General features: G+C 37.4%; 1 protein-coding gene across 1 annotated transcript in view; it reads left to right on the top strand.

The window, feature by feature from the left end:
* Positions 1-27,078, top strand: part of LOC5570636 (neuroguidin) — a 126,207-nt gene that overhangs the window by 95,462 nt on the left and 3,667 nt on the right. The window contains exons 3-4 of the mRNA XM_021845936.1: positions 11,767-11,995; positions 12,058-12,678. Coding sequence (XP_021701628.1) covers positions 11,767-11,995; positions 12,058-12,678 — 850 coding nt within the window. The remainder of the gene's footprint in view (positions 1-11,766; positions 11,996-12,057; positions 12,679-27,078) is intronic.

Here is a 27,078-nt window from a genome sequence, read left to right on the forward strand (position 1 = left end):
TATCGGGAGCTAATTCTGAAGTCGCTGGGCAAAGAGAAATGATAGAGCCTTATCCCATGAGGCAGTGATCGAATGTAGAGAATTGGACGACATCACAAAAGGGGTTGTCTCAATGAAACCTAGAAGAAGCACTGCAGTCCATCCGGCTGAGGAAAGAGTATGGGGGTATGTAAATAGCGACGATGCGATTACCAATCGCAGCAGCCGAAAAAATCGTTGAGGCTGATAAGGTCAGGGTGGGATGGTCGGTCTGCCAGCTGAAACACTGTGGGAAATATAGTAAACAAGGTTACGTTGGCAGGGACTGTCTGAAGACACCCAGGTGCATACTGTGTGAAGTGGATGTGTAAATGTCCCAAATATCAGAAGGCGAAGGAAGGTCAGTAATGATGATGAATATAACGCAGGTGAACCTCAATTATTGTGACTGTTGTGACAGCCGACATCGGAAACAAAGTGCGACGTTTAACACATTGCAGAACCGTATCAGGTTCCTCCCGATAACAGCAATCGGGTAGCAGACAGTCGCTGATCAACAATATGAACTGGATAGCGAAGAATACACCTATAGTGACCAGCAAGCGATCCACTACTGCATTGGTCAGATAAGTTGTGCAGTATGGCAGAAAAGGAAAGGTGAACGTAGGTGGAAGACAAAGGATGTCGACAAGGATCTTTTCGTCGAAGCACTCCGAGCAGTAAGCGACGTTCCAAACATGGATAAAGGAGGAGTCAAGGAATAAGCGGCGTCCTGCATACTGGTGGAACGACAGACTCAGCACCCTCCGTGCAGCCCGCTTAAGAACCAGAAGACGCGTACAGAGAGCTAGATCGGAAGCCAGCATAGAAGAGCGTAAGATTATCTATCGGCTGGCCAGAGTCGCGTTCAAATGGAAGATACGGACGAGTAAATCGAACTGGTACAAGTAGGTGTGCCGGGAAGCTACGCAAATCCCGGGGGCAACGGCTATCGAGTAGTGGCGGCGAAAATTTGTACAATATTCATACAAAATGCGTTACGAGGGGGTGGGTGGGTGTCGAAAATGGTCATTTTTGGCGTTATGAAATTTATGAATAAACCCTAACAGTTGCGAAAGGATTGAAGCTGATCAAAACTCCCGGTCCAGATGGTATCCTTAACACACACTAAGGGCTGCAAGCTTAGCGTTACCACATATATTTAATGCAGTGTTACAGAAGTGTCTAGCGGAAGGCTGCTTCCCAGATAGATGGAAGGTGCAGATGCTAAAGTTGCTGCTTCAGATAAACCAATAGAATAGAACAGAATAGAATAGACCAATAGGTGCAGAAGCTGGTGTAGCTGTTAAAATCGGGAAAACCGCCTGGAGATTCATATAGACCAATATGCTAGCTGGATACTCTTGGTAAACTTCTGGAGAAGATCGTCGTCGGCAGGCTGATGAAATTCACGGAAGACGAGAACGGATTGTCGAAACGGTAGTTTGGATTCCGTAAAAAGACTTCGACGGTGGATGCGATTCGAACGATCATCGCGTTCGCGGAGAAAGCGACCAAGCAGAAGAGGATAGGCAATCCATACTGCGCAGTAGTAACGATAGATGTTATGAACGCGTTCAACAGTGCCAGTTGGGAGGCTATCGCCGCAGCCCTACACATAATGCGGGTTCCCGAATATCTATGTAAATCGCTGCAAAGCTACTTTCCACTAACCAGGGACAAATGTCAACCAAAGTAACGGCGGGAGTTCCACAGGTATCCATACTTGGTCCAACACTGTGGAATATGATGTACGCTGGAGTGCTAACCTTGACACTGCCGAATGGAGTCGCGATCGTCGGGTTCGCAGATGACGTCGTTCTTGCGATAACTGGCGAAACTGCGGAGGAGGTGGAGCTGCTGACGGTGGATTTGCTAGACATCATTGAATCGTGGATGGCTGGAGTCAAGCTGCAGTTGGCTCATCACAAAACGGAGGTGGTACTTATCAGCAATTGAAACGCGATTCAGCAGTTCGGGATCAACGTCGGAGGACACGCAATCTCATCGAAGCGCTCTGTAAAACACCTTGGAGTAAGTAATAACTCTGAAAAAAGGACAGTTGGCGCAGAAAGGTTACAATACTGTGTAGGCTCCTTTGCGCCTTAGGTTCCGTTTGCAGTTATGATTTATCAGGTACGGTACGCTAGAAGCCGTATATTGCTATAAAGCAGGTATTTCCTTGACTTCCCTGGGCATAGAGTATCATCGTGTCTGCCACACGATATACGAATGTAAAATGGCAACTTTGGCAAAGAAAGCTCTCAGTTGATAACTGTGGAAGTGCTCATAAGAATCCTAAGCTGAGATGCAGGCTCTTTTCCAGCGAGGACGTTATGCCAGGAAGAAGAAGACACAATACAATTTAAAGTGATTAAGAAAACAAGTTAACATGAATGGGTAACTTCCTACGTGTCTTATTGGCCGCGAAGGATTGAAAACCATCGAAATGCATGGGAATGGGTGGCACAGTGCTACCATACACGACTCGTATCTTGCGCTTGTTGCGCTTATTATCACTTCAAGAAACAAATAATTGTAAAAGGACATGCAAGACTAGAGCCGTTGAAAAGTTTACTGTACGCATTCTCATCTTACCAACCGTCACTATTTTTTCCCATTCGCTGTTGCTATTCATCAGCAAAAGTGGACGCAAACCTGCTTTTGGCAAAATCATAGAGGAGAAACAAAAAACGTGTGCCCGGAAATGCGAGTCGAACTCTGTTGTGTAGCATATCGTCGAACTGCGAGGATACAAAAAAAGAATAGCTTGGAATAAATGGAAATAAATCAATAATGCCGGAGGAGCGCAACGGGAAATACTGCTGGCCTGATCGGACGAATCCCGGCAACGTGACTGCAGAAGTGGAGGACGGTTAGCAGGAACTCTACATTGGTGGGATTTTTTTTTTCGGGAGTTCAATTTATATTTTAAAATTGGAATCGTAATATTTTTCGCTGGGGTTTTTGCTAACCGGGCGCGGAATTCTCGCGAGTTGGGAGGATTTTTTTTGCTGGCCTTGTTGCTGCTACATGCATCGGGGTTGGGGTTCAACGAATGGGTTTTATTGTTTTATTTTGCGAGGTGGGTGATTCAGCTTGATCCGAAAAATTCGGTGACTGGGATCTGAATCGGTAAACGGTTCGCTGGTTTTGGAAGAGAGCGACCTGGCCGACCAGTTACTGATGGCGGTGATCAATTGGTACCCTTGGCCGGGCTTGTATCCTGGCCAGAGTTCTCTGTGTGCGGCATCGACTGATTGGTTCGTTGATTTTTGGAATGCTGTGTCCTATGTTTGAGGGTAATGGGTAGGCAGCTGTGAACGCTTGGTGGTTTTTTATGTAGCTATAAAACAGAATGAGGTACACTGTGAAAAGTAGTTATTGGTTGTTCAAATAGATATTTATGCAACGAGTTGCTGAATAAAGATTTTTCCAGCACGAGTCGTACATTAAAAAATACGAGTGCTAAAAAATCGAGTTTAGCAACCAGTTGTATATACTACAATTTTATGCAATTACCAAAATTTTCGTTATAAATGCATTATTTCTAGGAGCATCGATCCTATTTTCACACAGAATTCCTCACCTGAGTGGATCGCTCAACGGATGTAGAATCAGAACCGTCCTAAATGGAGGGATAACTGTATTACAATTCATGTTGTTCTCTAGTGTTGTGGAGAAACTTACTTCTTCTAGAGTAGGCTTATCAGATGGATTCTTTAGGAGGACATGTCCTTCTTTTTGATCACATGCCCTCCCGTCCTCCTCTAGGTTGAAAATGTCTACTGTTTTTCAAATGATACATCGACTTCAATATTTTATCAATAATGAACCTTCATTACTGTGAAGATGTTTTAAATTCAATATATCTTTTGATACTGTTCCTGTAGGATTAAGAAGTTGAGTCACTGTAAACAAAAAGGAAATAGGTTAACCTATATTTTTTGGACCCCCTGGGCCATTTTCCTGCAAATTTCCCAGTTTAAATTGAAAGACCAACTCAATTCGCATGCTATTTTGAAAGATAGTGTGTTTATTTTATCTGAAATCAATTTAGTTTAATCGGTTCATCCATGCAACCGTTAAAACACGTTACACACAAAAATTGAAGCCGTCAGAATTATTTCAAATGTGAACAAAAACTTTTTTCAAATTTCTGAACTAAATCGTACAATTTCTTCGTTTTTCCATTGTCAATCGATTTATTAGACTATGGACAAGCATATACAGTAATACCTCGATATAACGTAACTCGATTTTTATTTTCGTTACGTTATATCGAGGTTACGTTATATCGAAGCAATTTTTTTTCTGAATTTCGTTCATCATGTATTGTTTGGTGAGAAAATGGGTCTTACATTGATATTATTGAACTAGCAGGCATTTTCAGTTTATCTCACATATTTTTTAAAAATATTTTTCCGTATTAAATTTCCTTATATTTTTCTTTTTGTTTTATTTTTTACTTTTACCTTTTTATTTCAGTATTCCCTAATGAAATATATTCAGGAAAAAACTTTGGAGGAATCCTTGAACACTCGGAGAAACTATACAATAAATTCATGAATGAGATCTTTCAGAAATCTTTAAAAATGTTAATGTTGAGCAATCCATGAACATTTCTAGCAAGCAGTTATGGAATTTCAAGAATTCTGTTATGAGGAACTCGTGGTAAAACTCTTGAAGCAAATCGTTTTGTAATTTCTGGACATAATTTTAGAATGAATGTCCCAAGAATTCTTTGAAAAATGTTTTTTTAGAATCCATGAAGAAATCACTAGAAAACTGTCAAAAACAAGAACTATCTTCGAGTAATTTTTCATGCAAAAGTTTCTGAACGAATACGTTGTGAATTTTCGGTAGTATTTTAGGAGAGATTTCTGGAGGATCTCCGGAGGAGAATGCTCAGTTTTTGGAATCCCTGAATATATTTTTGTAAAAAAAAAATCCATAGAAAAATTTCTAGACTTATCGTCTTTAAGAATTACTTTAAGAACCCAATGAAATCATTGGAATCTTTCTTTAGAAATTCGTGTTGGAATCAATGAAAGATTTCATTTCACATAGAATCCTTGAAGAACTTAAAGTAATATATAGAATGGTTTTTGCATAAATATTTGTAAAAAGTTCTGCAGAAAATCATAATTAAATTGGTGGAGAAATGCCAAGAAAATTGTTCTTCAGGTTTTTGGACGAATACTTGTACAGTTTTTTAAATAATTTGTAGAGCATTCCAAGAATCATATCTTTAAAAAGGCCGCTGGAAGAATTCATGAAAAAATGCTGAAATAATTTATAAATTTCTAGACTCCGGAAAAGTATAAGGTATCATATGTGGAATTGTTTGTAGAATGCATAGCTGAATCCACTTTGTATCCTGGAAATAACACATGAATATCTGGAGGGTCAACTTGTAGAATTTCTGGAATATAAATGAAATAATTCCGACAATTTTAAGAATAGGTTTTATGTTTATATATGAATACCAGGACAGTTTAAGATAAGCTCATGGAGCAATTATTTTCGGAATATCTGGAGGCATCCTCAAAATCCGTCGAGAAATTTCGATATCGATTTATGACTGTATTCAGTGGTAGTAAACGCACAGACAAACAGACGTCACACCCTTACCGTTGTCCATCGACCACCTTTTTAACGGTCGATTCAAATATACACCGTGTCCAGTATATTCTCATACAAATTCGAGATAACATTACTTAGTGCTTGTTTAACTGACATCATTGGTGATAATATTTTTTGAAAGTGGTTGTAATACTGATTCACTACAGGAAATATTTTGGAAATATTTCAATTATAAACTTATTTTATCAACTTAAGAATTTACGAAAAATATTTCCAGCTCATAGGCAGAGCCCAATTTCAATCTGCAGTTATCGCACATATATTTATCAAATTTTATCAATATTTATCTATTCAAAACGCAATATAATTAACTTAAAGTTTCTGAAACTTTGTCGTGAATGCTCTAATTTTCACATTGTTAACCAGACCAATATGAACAAAAATTCATTTTAAGTGCAAAACACGACTTCAATGGACATTTCATCACTTATCATAGCAATTATTTTTTCTTATTCATAAAACAACCTATTCTACATTAGTATAATACTACCAGACTACAATGAAATACTACGACATTGGATTATCCTACATTCAGTGAAGTTATACCAAAGAAAAGAAAAAGTGTATGAGAATATATTGGACACGATGTATTGTAGGTGGTCAGTCCACCGGCAGCGCTCGCATAGTTTTTGTTCGTGTTTGACGTTTACACACTACCGCCATCTGTTGGTCTACCGGCCAAATACATCAATTTTAGCATTGGGCGTACATGCTCTCTCGACTATGATTTTGGTCGCTATTTGTTATAAGTGTTACGTCTGTTTGTCTGTGGTAAACGCTCGAATTGCTTTGATTTAGTATTGGTTGGTGTTTGAATCTTGAAAAATGTTTATAGCAGTTCATAAACCATGTTTTTGATAAAAATTGTAAAAATAAATGGGGTCAAAAAAAGTTACGTTATATCGAGGTAAAAATTACGTTATATCGAGTTACGTTATAAAGAGGTTACGTTATATCGAGGTTACGTTATATCGAGGTATTACTGTAATACAACCAGTGTCGTGGACTTTGTCGTCAAACGATAAAAATGCCGGGGATCCAAAATGTATTGGTGTGTCCAAAATAATGAAAAACAGTGCTTCACAATTCAATTATTTTCGACGTTTTTTGGATCCTACAGAACCATTGGGGCCTTCCTTAGCGGAGTGGTTAGAGTCCGCGGCTACAAAGCAAAGCCATGCTGAAGGTGTCTGGGCTCGATTCCCAGTCGGTCCAGAATCTTTTCGTAATGGAAATTTCCTTGACTTGCGTGGGCATAGAATATCATCGCACCTGCCACATGATATACGAATGCGAAAATGGCAACTTTGGCATAGAAATCTCTCAGTTAGTAACTGTGGAAGTGCTCATAAGAACACTAAGCTGAGATGCAGGCTCTGTTCCAGTGAGGACGTTAATGCCAAGAAAAAGATGACCATATGGGCATTTTTATCTCGTAGAGGAAGTTTTTCTCTACATTTTGGCATGTTCTTTGACTTAGTTAAGCTGTAGAATTAATCAATTGGGGTAAAAAACTAAAATCATTTCCTTAGGGGGTCCAAAAAACGACCGTTACCCTACTGTATATATCCCATCAAATTGTGTGTTTGGTGATATGCACGAACCCATTTCGTCCATTGCACTAAAGATCTAGCTCTTTTTCGAATGATTCGTACATTGCGTATAATACGAAACAACGAATTCCGATTACAAAATGTTTAGTACATACAATATAAACAGTCATTGTTTGTTTTGATTTGGAGCTTGATTTTTCTTACGAAGCTGGTTATATACATTTTACGGAACTGATTCGTTGCAGAAAACAACGAATAATTTCGTAGTTCAAACGAATGATTTCGTTATATAAAGCAATATATATTTACAGTGTGGTTTTTAATAAAGGCATTCACTCTTATACCTTCATATAATGAATCGTAGTACTGAACTGATTTGTACGAATGGTTTTGGTTCTCAAAGGACTACATCTAATATAGGCCTCAATATATATAAGCGTAACCAGTGCACAGTGGTCCAGAAACGGTCTTCTACAAAGTTGCTTGTATTGGCCCTTTGTTTGGTGTTATTAAAAATTAGGGTGGTCCACAGTTTCATAGAAATGGTACAGTCAAGTCTCCCTAGCTCGATACTGAATCGACCATTGATTTAGGGAGGTATCGAGATAAAGAGCAAAAATTTTTCAAATTTTCAAATTTTCGTAAATTTTACAAAATACATTAAAAATAGTTATCTTCTTCTTCTTTCTGGCGTTACGTCCCCACTGGGACAGAGCCTGCTTCTCAGCTTAGTGTTCTTGTGAGCACTTCCACAGTTATTAACTGAGAGCTTACTATGCCAATGACCATTTTTGCATGCGTATATCGTGTGGCAAGTACGATGATACTTTATGCCCTGGGAAGTCGAGAAAATTTCCAACCTGAAAAGATCCTCGACCGGTGGGATTCGAACCCACGACCCTCAGCTTGGTCTAGCTGAATAGCTGCGCGTTTACCGCTACGGCTATCTGGGCCCTCAACGTGAATATAATAGTAGAATTTTGACTCTTTCACCGTGAAGTAGGTGAAGAGTCAACAAAAAAAAATGAAGTTTTATCACCCAGAAACTAGTTGAAACCCTTAATTTTACTAATTGCGTAATCATAACATTCAAATTTATGGATTTTATCAACATTTGGAGGATATCTGAAACTTTTCATGAAAATATCGAGTTAGAGAGGTAAACTAGCATGAGAAACTCAAACATCGAGTTAGAGAGGTATCGACATACAGAGGGATCAAAGTATACTAAATTGAAGGAACCGCGCATTCCATCGAGTTAGGGGAAATTTCGAGTTATAGAATATCGAGTAAGGACAGTTGACTGTATAACTAACTTTCTTATTTTTGTAAATTATAATATACATGCTCCAGCAAAGTTTTAGATCATTCAATTTCAAGCATAAATTTGCCAAAAAACAGTTTTTAATTGACCGATTTAGAATTTTTTTTTTTTCTTATGGTGACAGAGGGTGGTCCAACAAAAACTGATTTTCAGGCTGCAGCGTTTTCAATTCTAATATCTCATCAAAGTAGTCTATGAAACACTTTTAGAGCATTCAAAAATACGTTATTTGGTGAGCAAAGGAAGTCGCTATCTCTTTCCGTTTGGAAGTTATTGTTGTTTTCCTTGTAAAACACGCCTACCTACTTTGATTGTGAATATTTCTGATTGGGGCAAACATAAAAATAAATTTTGACGGCAATAACCTTTGAGCTAAACTAGATATCAACAGTCTCTTTGTATGAAAATTTGCGTTTTTTCAAGTTCTAAAGGTCGTTCATAGACTCCTTTGACGGAAAGTCTTGAATTTAAAATATACATAAAAAAACATGAGAAAATATTGTTGATATCTATTTTAGCTCTAAAGTTTTCATTTTGTCAAAAGTTATTTTTCATGTTTGCCCCAATCAGAGATATTCACAATCAAAGTAGGCGTGTTTTAACAAGAAAAACAACAAATGCGCGCTTAGACAACTTGCAGATGATGCTGTGGTCTCTATGAAGGGCCCACGAGCGAAAATCTTGCAAAGACCATTGCCAAATTTCCTTGATAATCTATCCACTTGGGCTGGACATTTAGGGATCGAGTTTGCGCCGCAAAAACTCAACTGGTTGTATTTTCTAAGAAGCGGAATCCAGCCCAACTAAAGCAGAAACAGACATTGACCAGTCTTTGATTTCAAAATACCTTGGGGTCTAGTTTTGATTCGAAATGCACTTGACGAACCCATATTAGGTATTTAACGGAAAAATGGCAACAAAGGATCAATTTTCTACGAACAATTACCGGAACATGATGGGGTGCTCACCCGTAAGACCTCATAAAACTGTATAAAACAACCATTCTCTCTGTTCTAGGGTATGGCTCTTTCTGTTTTCTCTCAACAGCAAACTGCCACCTGATTAATTGGAACGAATTCAGTATCGTATCGCCTTAGGATGTATGCACTCGACACATAATGCGAGCCTAGAGGTACTGGCAGGCTACAGAACTGATTCTGGGAGCTCTCGCTAAGAATACTTATCAAGTGTGGAGTGAGCAACACGCTCGTCATCGAAAACTTCGAAGAATCGCTCAAACTGAATACTCAGTCAAAATTCATGATAGTTTATTTCTACTACATGTCATCTGACATTAGCCTTCCATGTTATAACGCTCCACGTGTACGCTCCACCAATGGCAGTTCCTCTGTTGAATCCTCTGACCATGAAACAAGCTATTCATGGAATTCCAGATCAATTTCGATGTATTACTATCCCACGTATTTTTAACGCAAAGTACCGGAATGTCGATTCCTACAGGAATTTTTAATGAATACTAGATTTAAAATCACTCCGTTACCAGGAATATCAAAAACAAGCAGATGTTATTGGGCATATCGACATACAGAGAGAGAATCGGGAATGAAAATCACATCGCGATAAGGAGGATATCAAGATATGGAGAGTGAAAATGTATGCAGAATTCTTCTTCTTCTTCTTGCCCACTGGGACAGAGCCTGCTTCTCAGCTTAGTTTTATATGAGCACTTCCACAGTTATTAACTGAGAGCTTTCTTTGCCAAAGTTGCCATTTTTCATTCGTATATCGTGTGGCAGGTACGATGATACTCTATGCCCAAGGAAGTCAAGGAAATGTTTACTACAAAAAGATTTTAGACCGACCGGGAATCGAACCCAGACACCTTCAGCTTGGCTTTCCTTTGTAGCCGCGGACACTAATCACTCGGCTGAAGAAGGCACTATGAAGGGATCCAACAAATCTCGCGCAACGTTTCATAATGGAATATCTAACATTGAGAGACTCTCTTTGTTTACTTTCTCTTTAATCAATAACTGAGTCACATTAACCTCTTCTGTAGCGTTTTTTGTATGAAACGCTAGTCAAGGAAATTGCCTTTCGATTCATAGTGAAAAACTTCAAAAGCTTCAATATTCCACTGTTACATCCGAAAGAAAGCGAGAGAGGAGAGAATCTCTCATTTGTACATAGGTCCTCTAGTAATGTTCAGCGAGAAATCATCGACATAGGTAGAAATATCAAGATGTAGAACATCGAGATGTGCAGAATCGACTGTAGAATACAAAGCGTAAATTGAAAACAACTAAGATAATTGTGATTGCGAAACCTATCATTCCAATACATAATTTCCCATTTATTTGACTCTACTAAATTTGCGAAGCACGTAAAAAAGTGACGTTGATTGAATTTACGTTGAAAAAGACACCGTAAATTGAGGTGTTAATGGATATTATTTCAATACTTTGCCTACATCACTCCACTGTGCAGCACCACCCAAAAATCACACACAGCGGTGTCGGCTTCATCGGTTTTGCAGTCGATGCATTTTATTATTTTTTCATCTCGACTTCCCGAACAGGCTATTTTTCTATCGAGTCAGTCCCTGCTCTTGCATATTGGTCATTCCACGCAGTGGTAGAACCATCCCCAGTTCGGTCGACAGGTTCGCTTTCGACATCGCTTTCCGCATCTCCAACCATCCGAAAAATTCCGCGCCCATACGAACTGCACGTTTGTACCCGTTTCAGCGTTGATTCTATAGGTACTCTCCTTGTTTTTTTTTTTGGTAAAAAACTGTTTGATTGATATTGATATTAATATCAAGGCTTTTTATGTGGTTCTCCGTTGGCTCTTGCACTGACCGTTCATATTCGTTCGGTTCCTATGACGGACAAACCAACGGAATCGCACTTTTTTCCTCCCATCCTTCCCGGCATTGATCCATGAACGGAGGGCTTGGCGAAGGGACGTCTGGATGGTTTTGTGTTCGCCTGACTATTTGCGAGCCAAGCTCGGAAAATCCTGGCCATTGTTTGGCATCCATAGCAACGGCGATGTGTTCCGGATTTCATCATTTATGAAATGCACTTTTATAAATACAAAACCATCGCGCTGAACGATACCGGCCTTCGCTCAGCCAATCATACATGTCGAACGATAGAATAGAAAATTAGTTTTTTTCACGCTCAACTCAACTCAACTGTCTGGATCGAACTAAAATAAAACTTTGTTCTTTTCTCTTCTATTTCGATTTTTTCATGATAGGCACTTGACGAATACGATATTCAGCCGGATCTTCCACAGGCCCTGCGACTGCTGGACGAGATGAATAATAACTTCAAACAGGTTTCCGACCTTGTTGGCAATATGCTGCAGCGAGTCAAAACGGGAGAACTGTCCACAGAGTACGGGCTGAACTTCCTGGAGATCAAATATCACATGCTACTCAACTATCTGATCAATCTGACTTACGTCGTGCTTAGGAAATGTTCCGGTAACTTCAAATCCATTATCCCAAGAATGTTTCTCGAATAATCACGTACTTTAACATTTTAGGTCACAAAATCGAGAAAGACCCCTCGATCGATCGCCTCATCGAAATCCGCACAGTTCTCGAAAAGATCCGTCCGATCGATTACAAACTGCGCTACCAGATAGACAAACTGGTCAAAACGGCCGTTACCGGTGCGAGCGTAGCCGACGATCCGACATCCTTCAAAGCCAACCCTGCGAACCTGATGTCCCAGCTGCCGGAAACGGCAGGTGCGGACGGGGATAGTGGTTCCGGAGATGAATCGGATGACTCTGCCAAGGTGTTGCAAAAACTTCGCAAGGCAAAGGCAGCCAAGGCGGGGCTGGGCAAACCGGAAACGAGCAGTACCGGTGAGGTGTACGTACCTCCCAAGCATATGGCCGTGCCGTACGAGGAGGAATCCAAGTCCGATCGGGCGAGAAAGCAGATGGAACGGGCACGGAAGCGAGCGCTGGGGTCCTCGTTGATACAGGAGCTGAAGGAGGAGTATCTGGACACGCCGGTGGAGATTTCCTCCAGCTCGAGAGCGCTGCAAAAATTGTCCCGCAAGGAGCGTGAGCGAGAGGAGTACGAGGAGAAATATCTGACGCGATTGCCGATTACCAAGGCGGACAAGCACCGGAGTCGGAAGCTTACTACACTCGGTAAGTGTTATCAAGAGGTTTCAGCGATGAAATCTGTTTGCTTAGGGGTCGTCCATAAATGACGTAGCTTTTTAGGGGGGAGGGGGTCTTCGCAAATTTGTGACGAAGTGTGACGAGGGGGAGGGAGGGGTCCTAGCTAGTGGACGTAGCATTTTGAATCAAGTCCGTAAAAAGAAAGGCGCTGAGAAAAATTGCATACAATTATTTTTTATGACACTTCTTTTTTTTTTTACTTATAAACTTGGGTTATAAAATTATGATTAAGCTTCAAAACATTCATATGACAAGATTGAAAAAATATTTATGAAACTTCAGATTTTCTTGATAAATGCTATCAAACATATGTTTTGAAGCTTCAAATCATTATGTAAATATTATATTATATTCGTGTCCAAATTAATAAATTTATAAATAAACGAAATAAGTTTAATGAATTGATTAAAAATCAATGCTCTAACTACTTGTAGTACATTTTTTTTTGCGATTTGTTAACATGACATAAAGTCTGCCGTTTTAGTTTTATCCATATTTTCTTTTAGGGCTTTATTTCTTCAAGAAAATAAAATATGCTCTTCTTGGCAAATATTACATTTAAAGCAAGATATTTATTCCGTGAATTATGCCTTCAATGTTGCAGGAGATCTCCACCCAATCAACTCATCATTTGTTTTGCTATATCAATGCTATTGATGGAATAGCCTGAATATTAATGAGGATAATAGATTCGAGTGTTAATAAAATTGCCCTATCATTAAATTTTGTCAATAACTCGGTAATTTGTAAGATCAATTCAGTATGGAAACGATAAGGAAAATCAACTGAAATATTAATAGAGATTATTGTATTTGTATAATAATCGCTAAAATTTTCTAAACATTCCAAATATTTCAAGTTTAATCTTTTATGTATCTGGCCACTGTTTGCTAAAATGATTTGAAATTGGATAATATTAACGATGATTCATTTCAAATTAATATATTTTCTTGATCATCTTCATTGAAATCTTTTTCCTAACAACGAATAATTTAAAAAAAAAAACAATCTTCTAATATAACGAAATTTTTGTTCAATATATTATAAAATATATTGGACCCTAACTCGACAGTAACGAGCTTCATCAATCCAATAAAAAAAAATTCACATTTTTTATAGTAAACTTATTTTCTATGGTAAGAACAGCAATAGTAATATAATTTAGTCTATAAGAAACTGGAAACCAAAACCAAGGAAAATGTTTATTTAAATTTTTTCCAAATTACTTTTGAGCGCTACTGTATATCAAACTATTAGAATAGATTATCCTTTCATTTCAGTCAGTAATCAATATCAAACTTTGTATTGAACTTCTCAATTCCAATTTTTTGTTTCAACCCAGTCACTAAGGAAAACAATTGAAAAAATATAGGGAGGGGGGGTGCTCGATATGCTACGTATTTTCCAAAGGGGAGTACCAGCATATGTAACGAAATGCTACGAGGGGAGAGGGGGGTGTAAAAAATCAGTGAAAAAACGCTACGTCATTTATAGACGGTCCCTTATTGTTTATACCGACTTACTCAATTCTTTTGTGAGTCAAATCATTATTCGAAAATATTAGGTACAGGGTGTAATTTGCGAACACCGTTCAAACTTTGAACCAAGCTGAACAAGTTGAACATTCCTACATGGTTTACCATAATGATTTTTTATGTTCTTTTTGTAAATTTCCTTGGAACTCACTAGATTTGAACCGTAATATCTTGAAACTAATAGTCCGAAGATCAACACGAAAAAAAAAAATCATTTGGGATTATCTATTTTAGAATTTACGGGAAAAATCTGTAGAATGGCTAGCGGCCTTCAGAAAAAACGTCCCCGAACATTTTTAATTTGCCTTGTTCAGTACGAGGCAATCATTTTGAAATTATTTAGAATTCATTTTTTGTGAACACATAGATGCGTTGAATGAAGTAAATGAACATTGATTTTCTATTGGTTTCAACGAGACATAATCTTTCCCATATTTTGTCGTTTGGATTATATACGGACACCCTGTAGACCCGTATGGTTGGGAGCAGGGATTGAATCTTGAGAAAATTGAGAGAATCTCTCACGTATCGCTCTCTGTAACTATCATAACATGCTACACATTATGAGAGACTGTTTATCGTATACTGCTACAACTTTGATCAGATTGGGGGGATAGCAGTGCATGATAAAACCCCTCTAAACAAGCTCCAAACCTGGGGGACACTATTGCTATTGGAAGTTTGTGGATTGTTTATCGTGCCAGTAAAGAAGAATACCTATCCTCAACGGTAAACGAGCGAGAAAAATTGATTTTATCACCGCTCTCTCTTTGGGGCTCTCGCTCGCTGCTTCCATTTATCAGACTTGTTACACCTTGCGATACAATGACGATCGTGGACCGCAACAGATGGGATGTTTTTCTTTGCTTCCTTTGATCGTCTTTCACACTCAAATGAGAGCGAATTCTGCAATGCCTGGTTGGGAGACAAAACATAGAAAGGAAGTAATTGTAATCGAACGTCGAATGGAAGAATTGGATGTGAGTAAACATTTATCTGTAGAATGATTCTCCTCCGAGAGAATAAGTAATTCAACGTTTCATATTATCGACCTTTGATAATTGTGCTTGTATGGCATATTTCATTCTAAATAAGTTATTTTATATAGCATATTTCATCTCTAAATAAGTTGCAGCTAAAGTTTTATGCTTTTGGAGATTTTTTTTTTGTGATACTGCATTGTAGTAACTGAGACATTTTTTCGCCCCACACCATGTTTTGCACCTATTAATGTCTGTCAAAAAATGAAATTTACAAACTTTGATGTTTTATGAGTTTTGTCCCTAGTGCTATTGCCTTAAAATGCCGAATACGACGCTTAAAATGGCAGAAATCTACATTCTTTGGAAGTCCCTCCCCTTGGTTATGCGACCTTGCCGCGATGGGAGGGCATAATCCATTAGCCCATAAGATGGAAACCAAAAACGTAACCTGTAGTGGTGGTATCACATTTTGGCATTTTGCTTAAAGCCGCGTCATAATTTATATTGCATAGACGCAATAATATCTCGGATGTGATCCAACGGACGTTCTGCGTCGTTGATATCATTGATGCCCATTTCAAATAAGCAATCTATTCGAAGAGGACATTAATACTATTGGCGACGATAAGTTTGCGTTTTGCTAACCAGAATGATCCGTAGCCACTCTTACTATTAGTTAGCTAGACACATCGTTATCATATAAGACGTAGGGAATATTACTCTGAGGAAAATGACTAGTAGATTCACTGAGTAGAAATAAGTGGCGACAATATTATTTTAATATGGTTTCTACATTGCTATAATAAGGAATACCTCTTTTGTAACAATGGTATAAACAATCTAATTCCAGCTTCATTTTCGCAAAAATTACAAGTAGAAAGTAGGCGTTGTGAAGCATTGCATTTGCCACTGAAAAGTGAATCTTGTAGGAGACTGTACTATATCAAACTTAAGGTAGTAATGACTATGGGCATACTAATTTTGAGAAATTGTTTAACAGACAAGGAAAGTGACTCATTTATTTAAGAACATATGAACGTAATGACCAATAAATACATTCAACAACAAGGGTAACGAAATGAAACAGAACACTATGACTAAACAGCCTAATTTTGTTAAGACTTGATGACAATTAGCATTTGAGATTTACGTAAAAGACAGAAGTAATCGCAATAACATTACTTAAACGGACACTTAAATGACAAGCTGTTCAAAATAATTTCGACCAGACAGTATATGAATGACACTACTTTTCCAAACAAATTCTGTTGGAGCTTCTGATTTTCACAATGCTTCTTTTTCTCAGAAGCAAGGGAATATGGGTATTTTCCAAAAACTACCACGTCACAATACGAATAAAAAAACAATGTTCATGTGAGCACCATAGCCTAGTCCGTCTGAGTATTGCTCCTGGTAGAGAGGAAACTTGGCAAAAGCCAGACCGAGGGCTCAGCCTTGACAAGTTAAGCTGTCAGGTAGCTCCAACTGAATAACATACAAAAAAACTTCAATGACTTTTGAGCTGAAATAGATATCAGCAATCTTTTGGCATGAAAATTTGTGTTTTGTTAAGTTCTAAAAGTCGTTCACAGACAACTTTGACGAAAAAGCTGAAATAAGAAAGATAGGGCAATGAAACTATTTTGAAGATTTTTTTTAATGGGAATCTGGTAGAGTGTCCAGAGAAATTTCGGGATTTCCCGTTTCCCGGGATATTAATGATGCCGTCCTGGGAATCCCGGGATTTCACGAGATGAATGTAAAATTTGATATAAACTAGTATATTTAAATACAAAACATTAATATTTTATCAGACTCAAACTTTATTCGATAAAATATAAAAGCATCATAAAGGAGAGAAAATAAAAAGGTAATTTTTTTTATAGAAAGACTAAACTACCAAATTAGTAAAAGCGTTTTTTCTTTTATTGCGTTTCATTACAATATTTGTAGTTATCAAAACTGTAAGCCAATCTGGATCTCTAAATTACATTAATTAACTTCAAGTATGATCCAGTACAGCACCTTCAATGATTTACAAAACGTTTCTCTTGTACTTGGAAGATGGTGATGATGATTTTTAAAAAATTTCTGGATCAAATTGTAGACTTAAATGTTTACCATACTTTCATTTATACCATGACATGCCATGACGTTAAATAAAACCTCAAGAATCGAAGAAAAATAATATTTACCTCCCCTTGGTTATGCGACCTTGCCGCGATGGGAGGGCATAATCCATTAGCCCAGGGATTGAATCCTGAGAAAATTGAGAGAATCTCTCACGTATCGCTCTCTGTAACTATCATAACATGCTGCACATTATGAGAGACTGTTTATCGTATACTGCTACAAGTTTGATCAGATTGGGGGGATAGTAGTGCATGATAAAACCCCTCTAAACATGCTCCAAGCCTGGGGGACACTGTTGTTATTGGAAGTTCGTGGATTGTTTATCGTGTCAGTAAAGAAAAACACCTATCCCCAACGGTAAACAAGCGAGAAAAATGGATTTTATCATCGCTCTCTCGTTGGGGCTCTCGCTCGCTGCTTCCATTTATCAGACTTGTTACACCTTGCGATACAATGACGATCGTGGACCGCAACAGATGGGATGTTTTTCTTTGCTTGCTTTGATCGTGCTTCATTCTCAAATGAGAGCGAATTCTGCAACGCCTGCATTAGCCCATATGATGGAAACCAAAGGCGTAACCTGTAGTGGTGGTATCACATTTTGGCATTTTTTGTTTAAAGCCGCGTCATAATTCATATGGCATAGACGCAATAATATCTCGGATGTGATCCAACGGACGTTCTGCGTCATTGATAGAATTGATGCCCATTTCAAATAATTAATCTATTCGAAGTGGACATTAATACTATTGGTGACGTTCAGTTTGCCTTTTGCTAACCAGAATGATCCGTAGCCACTCTTACTATTAGCTAGCTAGATACATCGTTATCATATACGACGTAGGGAACACTTAGGAACTTTTAGGAAAATGACTAGTAGATTCACTGAGTAGAAATAAGTGGACAAATACTAAATCCCAACCGTTCACGAAAGTTCAAAGAAATGCTAGACAGCTTGTCATTTGTTTGTATTAATGCTGAACCTACTTTTTTCCATAGAACTGGTTGTTCTTTACTTTAAAAAAAAAAGACACTACACGTTAATGCTTCTAGTGGGCTGTTTGCCCTTTGAAGGAAGCACCACACTAGACAACGGACTAGCATGCAACGCCCAGTGGCACAGTCGGAAAACATTCCTCTCGAAAAGTTTTCTTCCTGAAGTGGGAATCGAACCCACACTCCTTAGCACGATGCGGCTAAATGCCTCGGTGACACTAACCACACGGCTACGAAGCCCACACCGACTCTCTAGAAATTGTCTCAAAACAAGATCAGCTCTCAATGCCAGGGGTTTCCAACCACGATATGGTATTTTGTTCGATACGATTAACCCAAAAAAATGCTGAACCTGTTGTCACTTAGCGTGACTATGTTAATTTCGCAACTGTATTGCAAGCCGCTTTTTACAACATTGATTGGGATACTTTCTTAAGTATGACTGATCCTAATGATTTGCTTGATTTCATGAACTATCATTCACTTTTGCTCCATGATAATTATATACCTTTAAGGTGCAAGAAAAACAGTTCAACCTCATGGTTTAGTAATGAAATTTCTTCTGCAATTGTTAACCGTGACTTAGCGTACAGGATCTGGAAACGGTCCAAAACAGAAAACAACAGAAATAATTACAAACGACTAAGAAATAGAGTAAATACAATGATATCTCAAGCTAAAATCAATAGTGACAGACTCAAATTCAATGCCAATTTGCCCAGTAAACAGCTTTGGAACAGTATTAAGAAATTATGAGTTACTAAAGATTCTGCTTTTTCAAATGATGATTTTTCAGCTAATGATATTAACGACTATTTCACCTCAAACTTTTCGAATGATGCTTCATTTGAATCAATAACAACCAATTCTCAAGGGTTTAGCTTACTTCAATTTTCGGAACACGACATTGTTAACAGTATTTTTTCAATAAAATCAAATGCAATAGGACTTGATAATATACCAATTCAATTCTTAAAACTTCTATTACCCTTAGCTTTGCCAATCTACAAGCATCTTTTCGACTCAATAATTATAACTTCAATTTTCCCAAGAGCTTGGAAAAGTGCTAAGATTATTCCTATTAAAAAGAAAGGAAATTGTTCTACAATTGGTAACCTTCGTCCGATTAGTATTCTAAGTGCATTTTCTAAGGTTTTCGAAAAGTTAGTAAAATCTCAAATTTCTAAACATGTTGTTGATAATAATTTGCTGCACCCATTTCAGTCAGGATTTCGAAGCAATTTTAGTACAAATACCGCATTGATCAAGGTCCACGATGATATAGCCCATGCAGTAGATAAAAGAGGCATAGCTATACTTTTGCTGATTGATTTCGCCAAAGCGTTCGACCGAGTGTCGCATAGTAAACTAGTTAGAAAATTAACAAATCTATTCGGATTTTCTCAGTCAACTGCTAATCTTATTAAATCTTATTTAACGGATAGATATCAGGCTGTATTATATAACAATGAGTTGTCATCATTTAGTCCAATTAGATCTGGAGTACCTCAAGGATCCGCTCTAAGACCTTTATTATTTTCCTTGTTTATCAACGATCTTCCAAATACCTTGCGTTTTTGTTCCATTCACTTATTCGCCGATGATGTCCAAATCTATTTTAGTATGACTGGGAATTTCAGTATGGCCAGATAGCCAGGAAGATTAACCATGACTTGAATTGCATCCTCCAATGGTCGATAAATAATTTGTTGGCTGTAAATCCATCAAAAACAAAAGGTATGATTATATCAAAACTGTACGGGAGGGTGTAGAACCAGAGCTTTATTTTGATGGTCAAAGAATACAGTTTTACGACAAGTTAGATAACCTTGGGGTTATCTTTACATCCAACATGTCATGGGATGCTTTCATCAATTCCCAATGTGGAAAAATATACGGTTCACTCAAAAGGTTGAATACTGTGAGCAGACATTTTGAAATTTCAACAAAAATCATACTTTTCAAGCCGTTGATACTTCCCCATTTTATGTACGGCGAATTCGTTTATAGCAATGCATCTGCTGCTTCACTCAATAAATTAAGAGTTGCTTTAAATTCGTGTATTAGGCATGTGTATAATTTATCTAGATATTCCAGTGTTTCACAATTTCAAAGTTCTTTAATCGGATGCAAATTTGCCAACTTTCACGCATATAGATCTTGTATACAAATGTATAGACTTTTTTTTTTTTTAATTTCTTTATTAGTATCATTCCAAACATTACATTCATTTCTTATATCTAGGTGTTCTGTGTTATTAGACAACACTATCATCCTAATTTGGTAAAACAAATTTAAGATTTAATTAACATTTTGTTAACAACATATTACATTTCATTTGCCGTAGCAGTTCAGTTATTTTACAGGTGAGGCGATTTCACCTGCTTATAAGAGAAAAAAAACGTTTTTAATATACTTAACCTAACTTAACCTAAACATATAACGCATTAATCGTGGCAATAGAAGATTGTAACGATTTTTGCCTGAAATTATTTATTATTTTATTTGACATTTGTTCCAATGTTTCAACATTGGATATTCTATGTAACTCATTGGTACTATACCAGGGAGGAAGCTTTTTCTGGTATTACAACAGCTAGTTCATATTGGTACAGCTGGCTGGCCTGAAAATTTGTTTGAATATCAAAAGCTTGTTCTTAAGACAAAGTTTTGATTTTCTATTAATAAGGGGATAGAGACATTTTACATATTTATTACATTTGGCTTGAATGCCCTCAATGTGATTTTTGAAAGTTAAATTCTTATCTAGCATGAGCCCTAGATACTTAACTTCATCTGACCAATTTATTGGAACCCCTCTCATCGTGACAACATGTCTACTTGAAGGTTTCAAATAAAGAGCTTTTGGTTTATGTGGGAATATTATTAGTTGAGTTTTGGAAGCATTAGGAGAAATCTTCCATTTTTGCAAGTATGAAGAAAAAATATCCAAACTTTTTTGCAATCGACTACAGATGACACGCAGGCTTCGTCCTTTGGCGGAGAGGCCTGTGTCATCCGCAAACAAAGATTTTTGACATCCCTGAGGTAACTCAGGTAAGTCAGATGTGAAAATATTGTATAATATTGGTCCCAAAATGCTGCCTTGGGGAACACCAGCTCTTACAGGAAGTCTTTCAGATCTGGAGTTCTGATAATTAACCTGAAGTGTACGATTTGACAGATAACTTTGAATTATTCTAACAATGTATGTTGGAAAATTAAAATTTTTTCAATTTTACAATCAAACCTTCATGCCAAACACTGTCGAATGCTTTTTCTATGTCTAGAAGAGCAAGACCAGTAGAGTAGCCTTCAGATTTGTTGGAACGAATCAAATTTGTTACACGTAAAAGTTGATGAGTGGTCGAATGTCCATGGCGGAATCCGAACTGTTCATTGGCAAAAATTGAATTTTCGTTGATGTGGACCATCATTCTGTTCAAAATAACCTTTTCAAAAAGTTTACTGATGGAGGAAAGCAAACTGATTGGACGATAGCTAGAAGCTTCTGCAGGATTTTTGTCTGGTTTTAAAATTGAAACAACCTTAGCATTTTTCCATTTGTCAGGAAAATATGCTAATTGAAAACATTTGTTAAATATATCAACTAAAAATGATAAGCTACTTTCTGGAAGTTTCTTGATGAGGATGTAGAAAATTCCATCATCGCCAGGAGCTTTCATATTTTTGAATTTTTTAATAATAGTTCTCACTTCTTCCAAATCAGTCTCCCAGGCATTTTCGAAAACGTTCTCTTGATTGAGAATATTTTCGAACTCCTGAGTAACTTCATTTTCAATTGGACTAGTAAGTCCTAAATTAAAATTGTGCGCACTTTCAAACTGCATAGCAAGTTTTTGAGCTTTTTCGCAATTAGTTAGTAATAATTTGTTTTCCTCTTTCAATGCCGGTATTGGCTTCTGAGGTTTTTTCAAGATTTTAGATAATTTACAAAAGGGCTTAGAGCCGGGGTCCAATTGAGAAATTTTATTTTCAAAATGTTTGTTTCTTAAATCTGCAAAACGTTTCTTGATTTCTTTCTGCAAATCCTGCCATCTAATTTTCATAGCAGGATCACGAGTGCGTTGAAATTGCCTTCTCCTCACGTTTTTAAGACGGATCAAGAGTTTAAGATCATCGTCTATAATCACGGATTCAAATTTTACTTCACATTTTGGAATTGCAATGTTCCTGGCTTCAACAATGGAATTTGTTAAAGTTTCAAGAGCATTGTCAATATCAATTTTAGTTTCTAAAGAAGTGTTAACATCAAGATTAGAGTCAACATACGTTTCATATATATTCCAGTCGGCTAGTAAATAATTGAAAGTGGAGCTGATAGGATTGAGAATCGCTTCATGCGATATTTGAAATGTAACAGGGACATGATCAGAATCAAAATCAGCATGAGTAACTAATTGGCTACAAAGATGACTAGAGTCGGTTAAGACCAAGTCAATCGTAGATGGATTTCTAGAAGAGGAAAAACATGTAGGGCTATCAGGGTATTGAATTGAGAAATATCCTGAAGAGCACTCATCAAATAAAATTCTGCCGTTGGAATTACTTTGAGAATTATTCCATGACCGATGTTTGGCATTAAAGTAACCAATGACAAAAAATTTTGACTTATTGCGAGTCAATTTTCGCAAGTCAGTTTGAAGCCAATTAACTTGCTGTCCAGAGCATTGAAAAGGCAAATAGGCAGCTATGAAAGTATATTTACCAAACTGTGATTCAACAGAAACACCTAAAGTTTCAAAAACTTTAGTTTCAAATGACGAAAACAGTTGATGTTTTATACGCCTATGAATGATGATTGCAACTCCCCCACATGTTCCATCAAGTCGATCATTACGATAAACAAAAAAGTTAGGATCTTTTTTAAGTTTGGATCCAGGTTTTAAATAAGTTTCGGTAATAACTGCTATATGCACGTTATTAGCTGTAAGAAAATTAAACAGCTCGTCCTCTTTACCATTCAGAGAACGAGCATTCCAATTTAAAATATTTAAATTATTATTTGGATCCATTAGAAAAACGTAATCCAATAACAATTTGATTTGTAAATTTTACGCCTACTTGGACTGCTTCAGTCATAGTGGTGGCTTTGAACATTGCATCAATCATTAGATTCAATTGTTCAGTTAGAAAGTTAAAATCAGAGGCAGACATATCATCTGATGATTTCCCATTGGAATTTTCGGTAGACGAAGAAGCGGGGTAGGAGTTACCTGTGGCGGTAGGGTTTTTTCCATTTGATTTGAAACAAGTAGAATGGGTACTCATGGAACGAACAGGGGAAGAGTTCAAATTACCTGCTACGATATCGGCAAAGGATTTACCGTGGGTAGATACATTCGAAATTGAAAGATTCCAACGGCTACCCGACGGATTAAAATTTGTTTGTGAATGAGCATGATTATGATCTTCCTGATGGGTATGATTCCTAATCAAGCGATCGTTAACTGAAAAATGAGCATTGTTCGATACTCTACCAGGCAAATTCCGGAAACGACCGTTATCGTAACGGATATTATCCTTCATCTGCTTGGCACGAGCCTCAACGACTCTTTTGCGTGAAATGCATTCCCAAAAGTTAGCTTTGTGAGGGCCCTTGCAATTGGCGCATTGAAACTTTCTGGTATCTTCTTTCACAGGACAGTCGTCCTTAGCGTGAGAAGAACCTCCGCAAATCATGCATTTAGCATCCATGCGACAATTTTTTGTACCATGACCCCACTTTTGGCACCGACGGCACTGAGTGGGGTTCTGGTAATTTCCTCCAGGTTTCTGGAAATGTTCCCACGTTACACGGACATCGAACATAAGTTTTGCTTTTTGTAAAGCTTTAATATTATTTAGTTCTTTTTTGTTAAAGTGAACTAAATAATATTCTTGAGAAAGCCCTTTCCGAACAATGCCAGATTGGGTTCTCTTTTTCATAATGATTACTTGGACTGGGGAAAATCCAAGTAAATCATTTATTCCATTTTTGATCTCTTCAGGTGACTTATAGTCACTTGAGAGACCTTTCAAGACGACTTTGAACAAACGTTCAGTTTTGTCGTCATAAGTAAAAAAATTGTGCTTCTTCTCTTCAAGATATTTGAGAAGAAGTTCGCGATCTTTAAGAGTTTCCGGCAAAACGCGACAGTCTCCTTTCTTTGCGATTTGGAAGGAAACCTTGATTCCCCTAATGGAGTTCAAGATCTCCTGCCTAAATCCCCCAAATTCGGAACAACTGACCACGATAGGCGGCACTCTTTGCTTCCTCACTTGAATCAAAGAGCCTGGGCTAGAGGCTGCTTCGATTTGGTGTTCGGAAAATTTGTCTAGAGCATCGAACTGATTGCTCATTTCAATACAATTATTCATTTCACCCTTGGAAGAAACTTCGCATTCCGGGGAAACGTCCTTTCTTCCATTCTTGCCACGTGTAGTGACAGTTTTAAAACCCACTTTTTTGGAAGGAAGTAGTGAATTCAGAGATTCACCCTTCCTTTTGTTAGTTGTTGATACCATGTTTAGTTAATAAACGAGAAAGACGTGACCTTCGAGAGGTTTTTTCCCTAGACGGTGTCCAAGAAGGATTACCACCGCTAGCTTTCGCCAACGGGTCCAACGAAAAATCGAAGGCACGGGTCCAAACAAGGATCGTAAGGGGTCAATAGTAGAAAAAATAGTACTGAAAAGTACTGTTTAAGTAGCACTGAAAAGTACCGTTTTTAATTTTAGCACTGAAAAGTACTGTTTGTGTAGCACTGAAAAGTACTGTTTTATTGCTTTAGGTAGTTTTTAAGAAAACTTCCAAGAGCAGAGAGAATTCGTGTACGCACAGCACGAAGGTACGATGCGCACTGAAATGTATAGACTAATCAAGTCTAAGGAGCCGCCTTATTTATTTGATAAGTTGCAATTCCTTAGGAATACCAGAACAAATAGCTTAATTATTCCTCAGCATTCAACATCATACTATGGTAATTCAATGTTGTTGAGAGGCATTTCACTTTGGAATAGATTGTCACCAAATCTTAAATTATCCAATAGTTTAAATAGCTTTAAAGAGGGTTTGCTTGAAGAACTTGAACGCATGCAATAGATGAATTAATCATATGGTAAACAAATTCAGAAACTTTGACTTAGAGTAAATAAATTGTTTGTAAAGCTCACATCCACCACAGTGTAACATTAAAAAAAGGACTTATCCTTACGTTACATAAATCCAAATAAATAAATAAATAAATCTTATTTTTATATGGTTTTTACATTGCCATAATAAGAAATACCTCTTTTGTAACAGCGGTATAAATAATCTAATTCCAGCTTCATTTTCGCAAAATTTACAAGTAGAAAGTAGGCGTTGTGAAGCATTGCATTGCATTGATCGGTGTTTAGACAGACCGGACTAAATACCGTAAGGACGCCATTCGCCGCTCATTTAACAGCATTTCAACACATAAAATTCTGTCAAAATTCGGTTTTTCGATATTTTTCGCAACTTTTTGCGCTACTCGCAAGATAAAACATTTGTTTTTGTAGGAAAGAAGTTGGAATGTGAACAACGTATAATGGTACTGCATAACGTGCATGCCAATGATACATGTGTAGGGCGCCATTCACCGCTCATCCTAAGTATGAGGCTCTATATAGACAACTAGTTGGAATTAATTTATTTTCATTAGCTGGTGGTTATCTTTGTACTATAGCACAACAACATATTAAAGGGTGGCAGCTAAGAATCATTTTTCGATATGCCATAATAAAATCATTGTTCAACTCATGTTTACCGCCTTAAACAGCCTAATTTTTTTTACAAATAGTGTATAGTATTAAATCATATGAATTTCATTCTGATACAATCTATTATGGTATACTAATACATGTTGATGACTTTTATTGCGAAAATTTGTTCAGATTTTTCAAAATAATTCAATGAGCGGTGAATGGCGTCCTTACGGTAGATAAGTTCCATTATAACAGCTAATAATGCAGACATTTCAGCATTACGAATATCTTGGGTACATTTTCCTGGAATCATTAAAAACACTTAGTCCAGTATTCAGGACACCATTTTATATATTTTACACAAAAAACGTAATATGGACTATATTAGGGGAACCTGGTCCAATTCGGACCCTGTTCTAATTCGGACCATTAAGCATTTCTCAATACTGGCGCTACTGTAAAGATCGTGGGTACCGTTTTTCTGCTCACCGTTTGGCTTAGATGTAACACAATAAATTTGACGCCTTTCAGTTATTACGTTTGCTTTTTATATTAGTTTATTGTTTTGAAGTGCTCAGGTGTACTGTCGGTTGGCGTTATTTCCAAGCTTCTATAAGCGACAATAATTCTAAGCTAGCCTAAGCTTTCATCTGACCATATGGTTTTGATATGTCTATGTACCGTTTGTGCTCAACGAGTTTGAAAATCTCAAAATGTGTGTTGGTCCAATCCGGACCTTTTGATACGGTTCAATACGGACCTCTTGATTTTCAACGTGTACTCAGTCTATTCTAAGAGCTTCACCCCGTGAAAATCTTCCCGACTCGATCGAAAATCACAGGAGTTGTAATATTGATTAATAGTGTCTTTGTTTCTGTTGCAGTCAAGAAAATGGCTTCGCAAAAAATCTAAGAAATGAGGTAGATTACCAAAAACTAAAGGAATCAATAAATCAGCTACTTGAAAAGCATCTCCATCAATACCACAGC

The sequence above is a fragment of the Aedes aegypti genome, chromosome 2, assembly GCF_002204515.2.
Source record: "Aedes aegypti strain LVP_AGWG chromosome 2, AaegL5.0 Primary Assembly, whole genome shotgun sequence".
In the NCBI taxonomy this organism is placed as follows: Eukaryota; Metazoa; Arthropoda; class Insecta; order Diptera; family Culicidae; genus Aedes; species Aedes aegypti.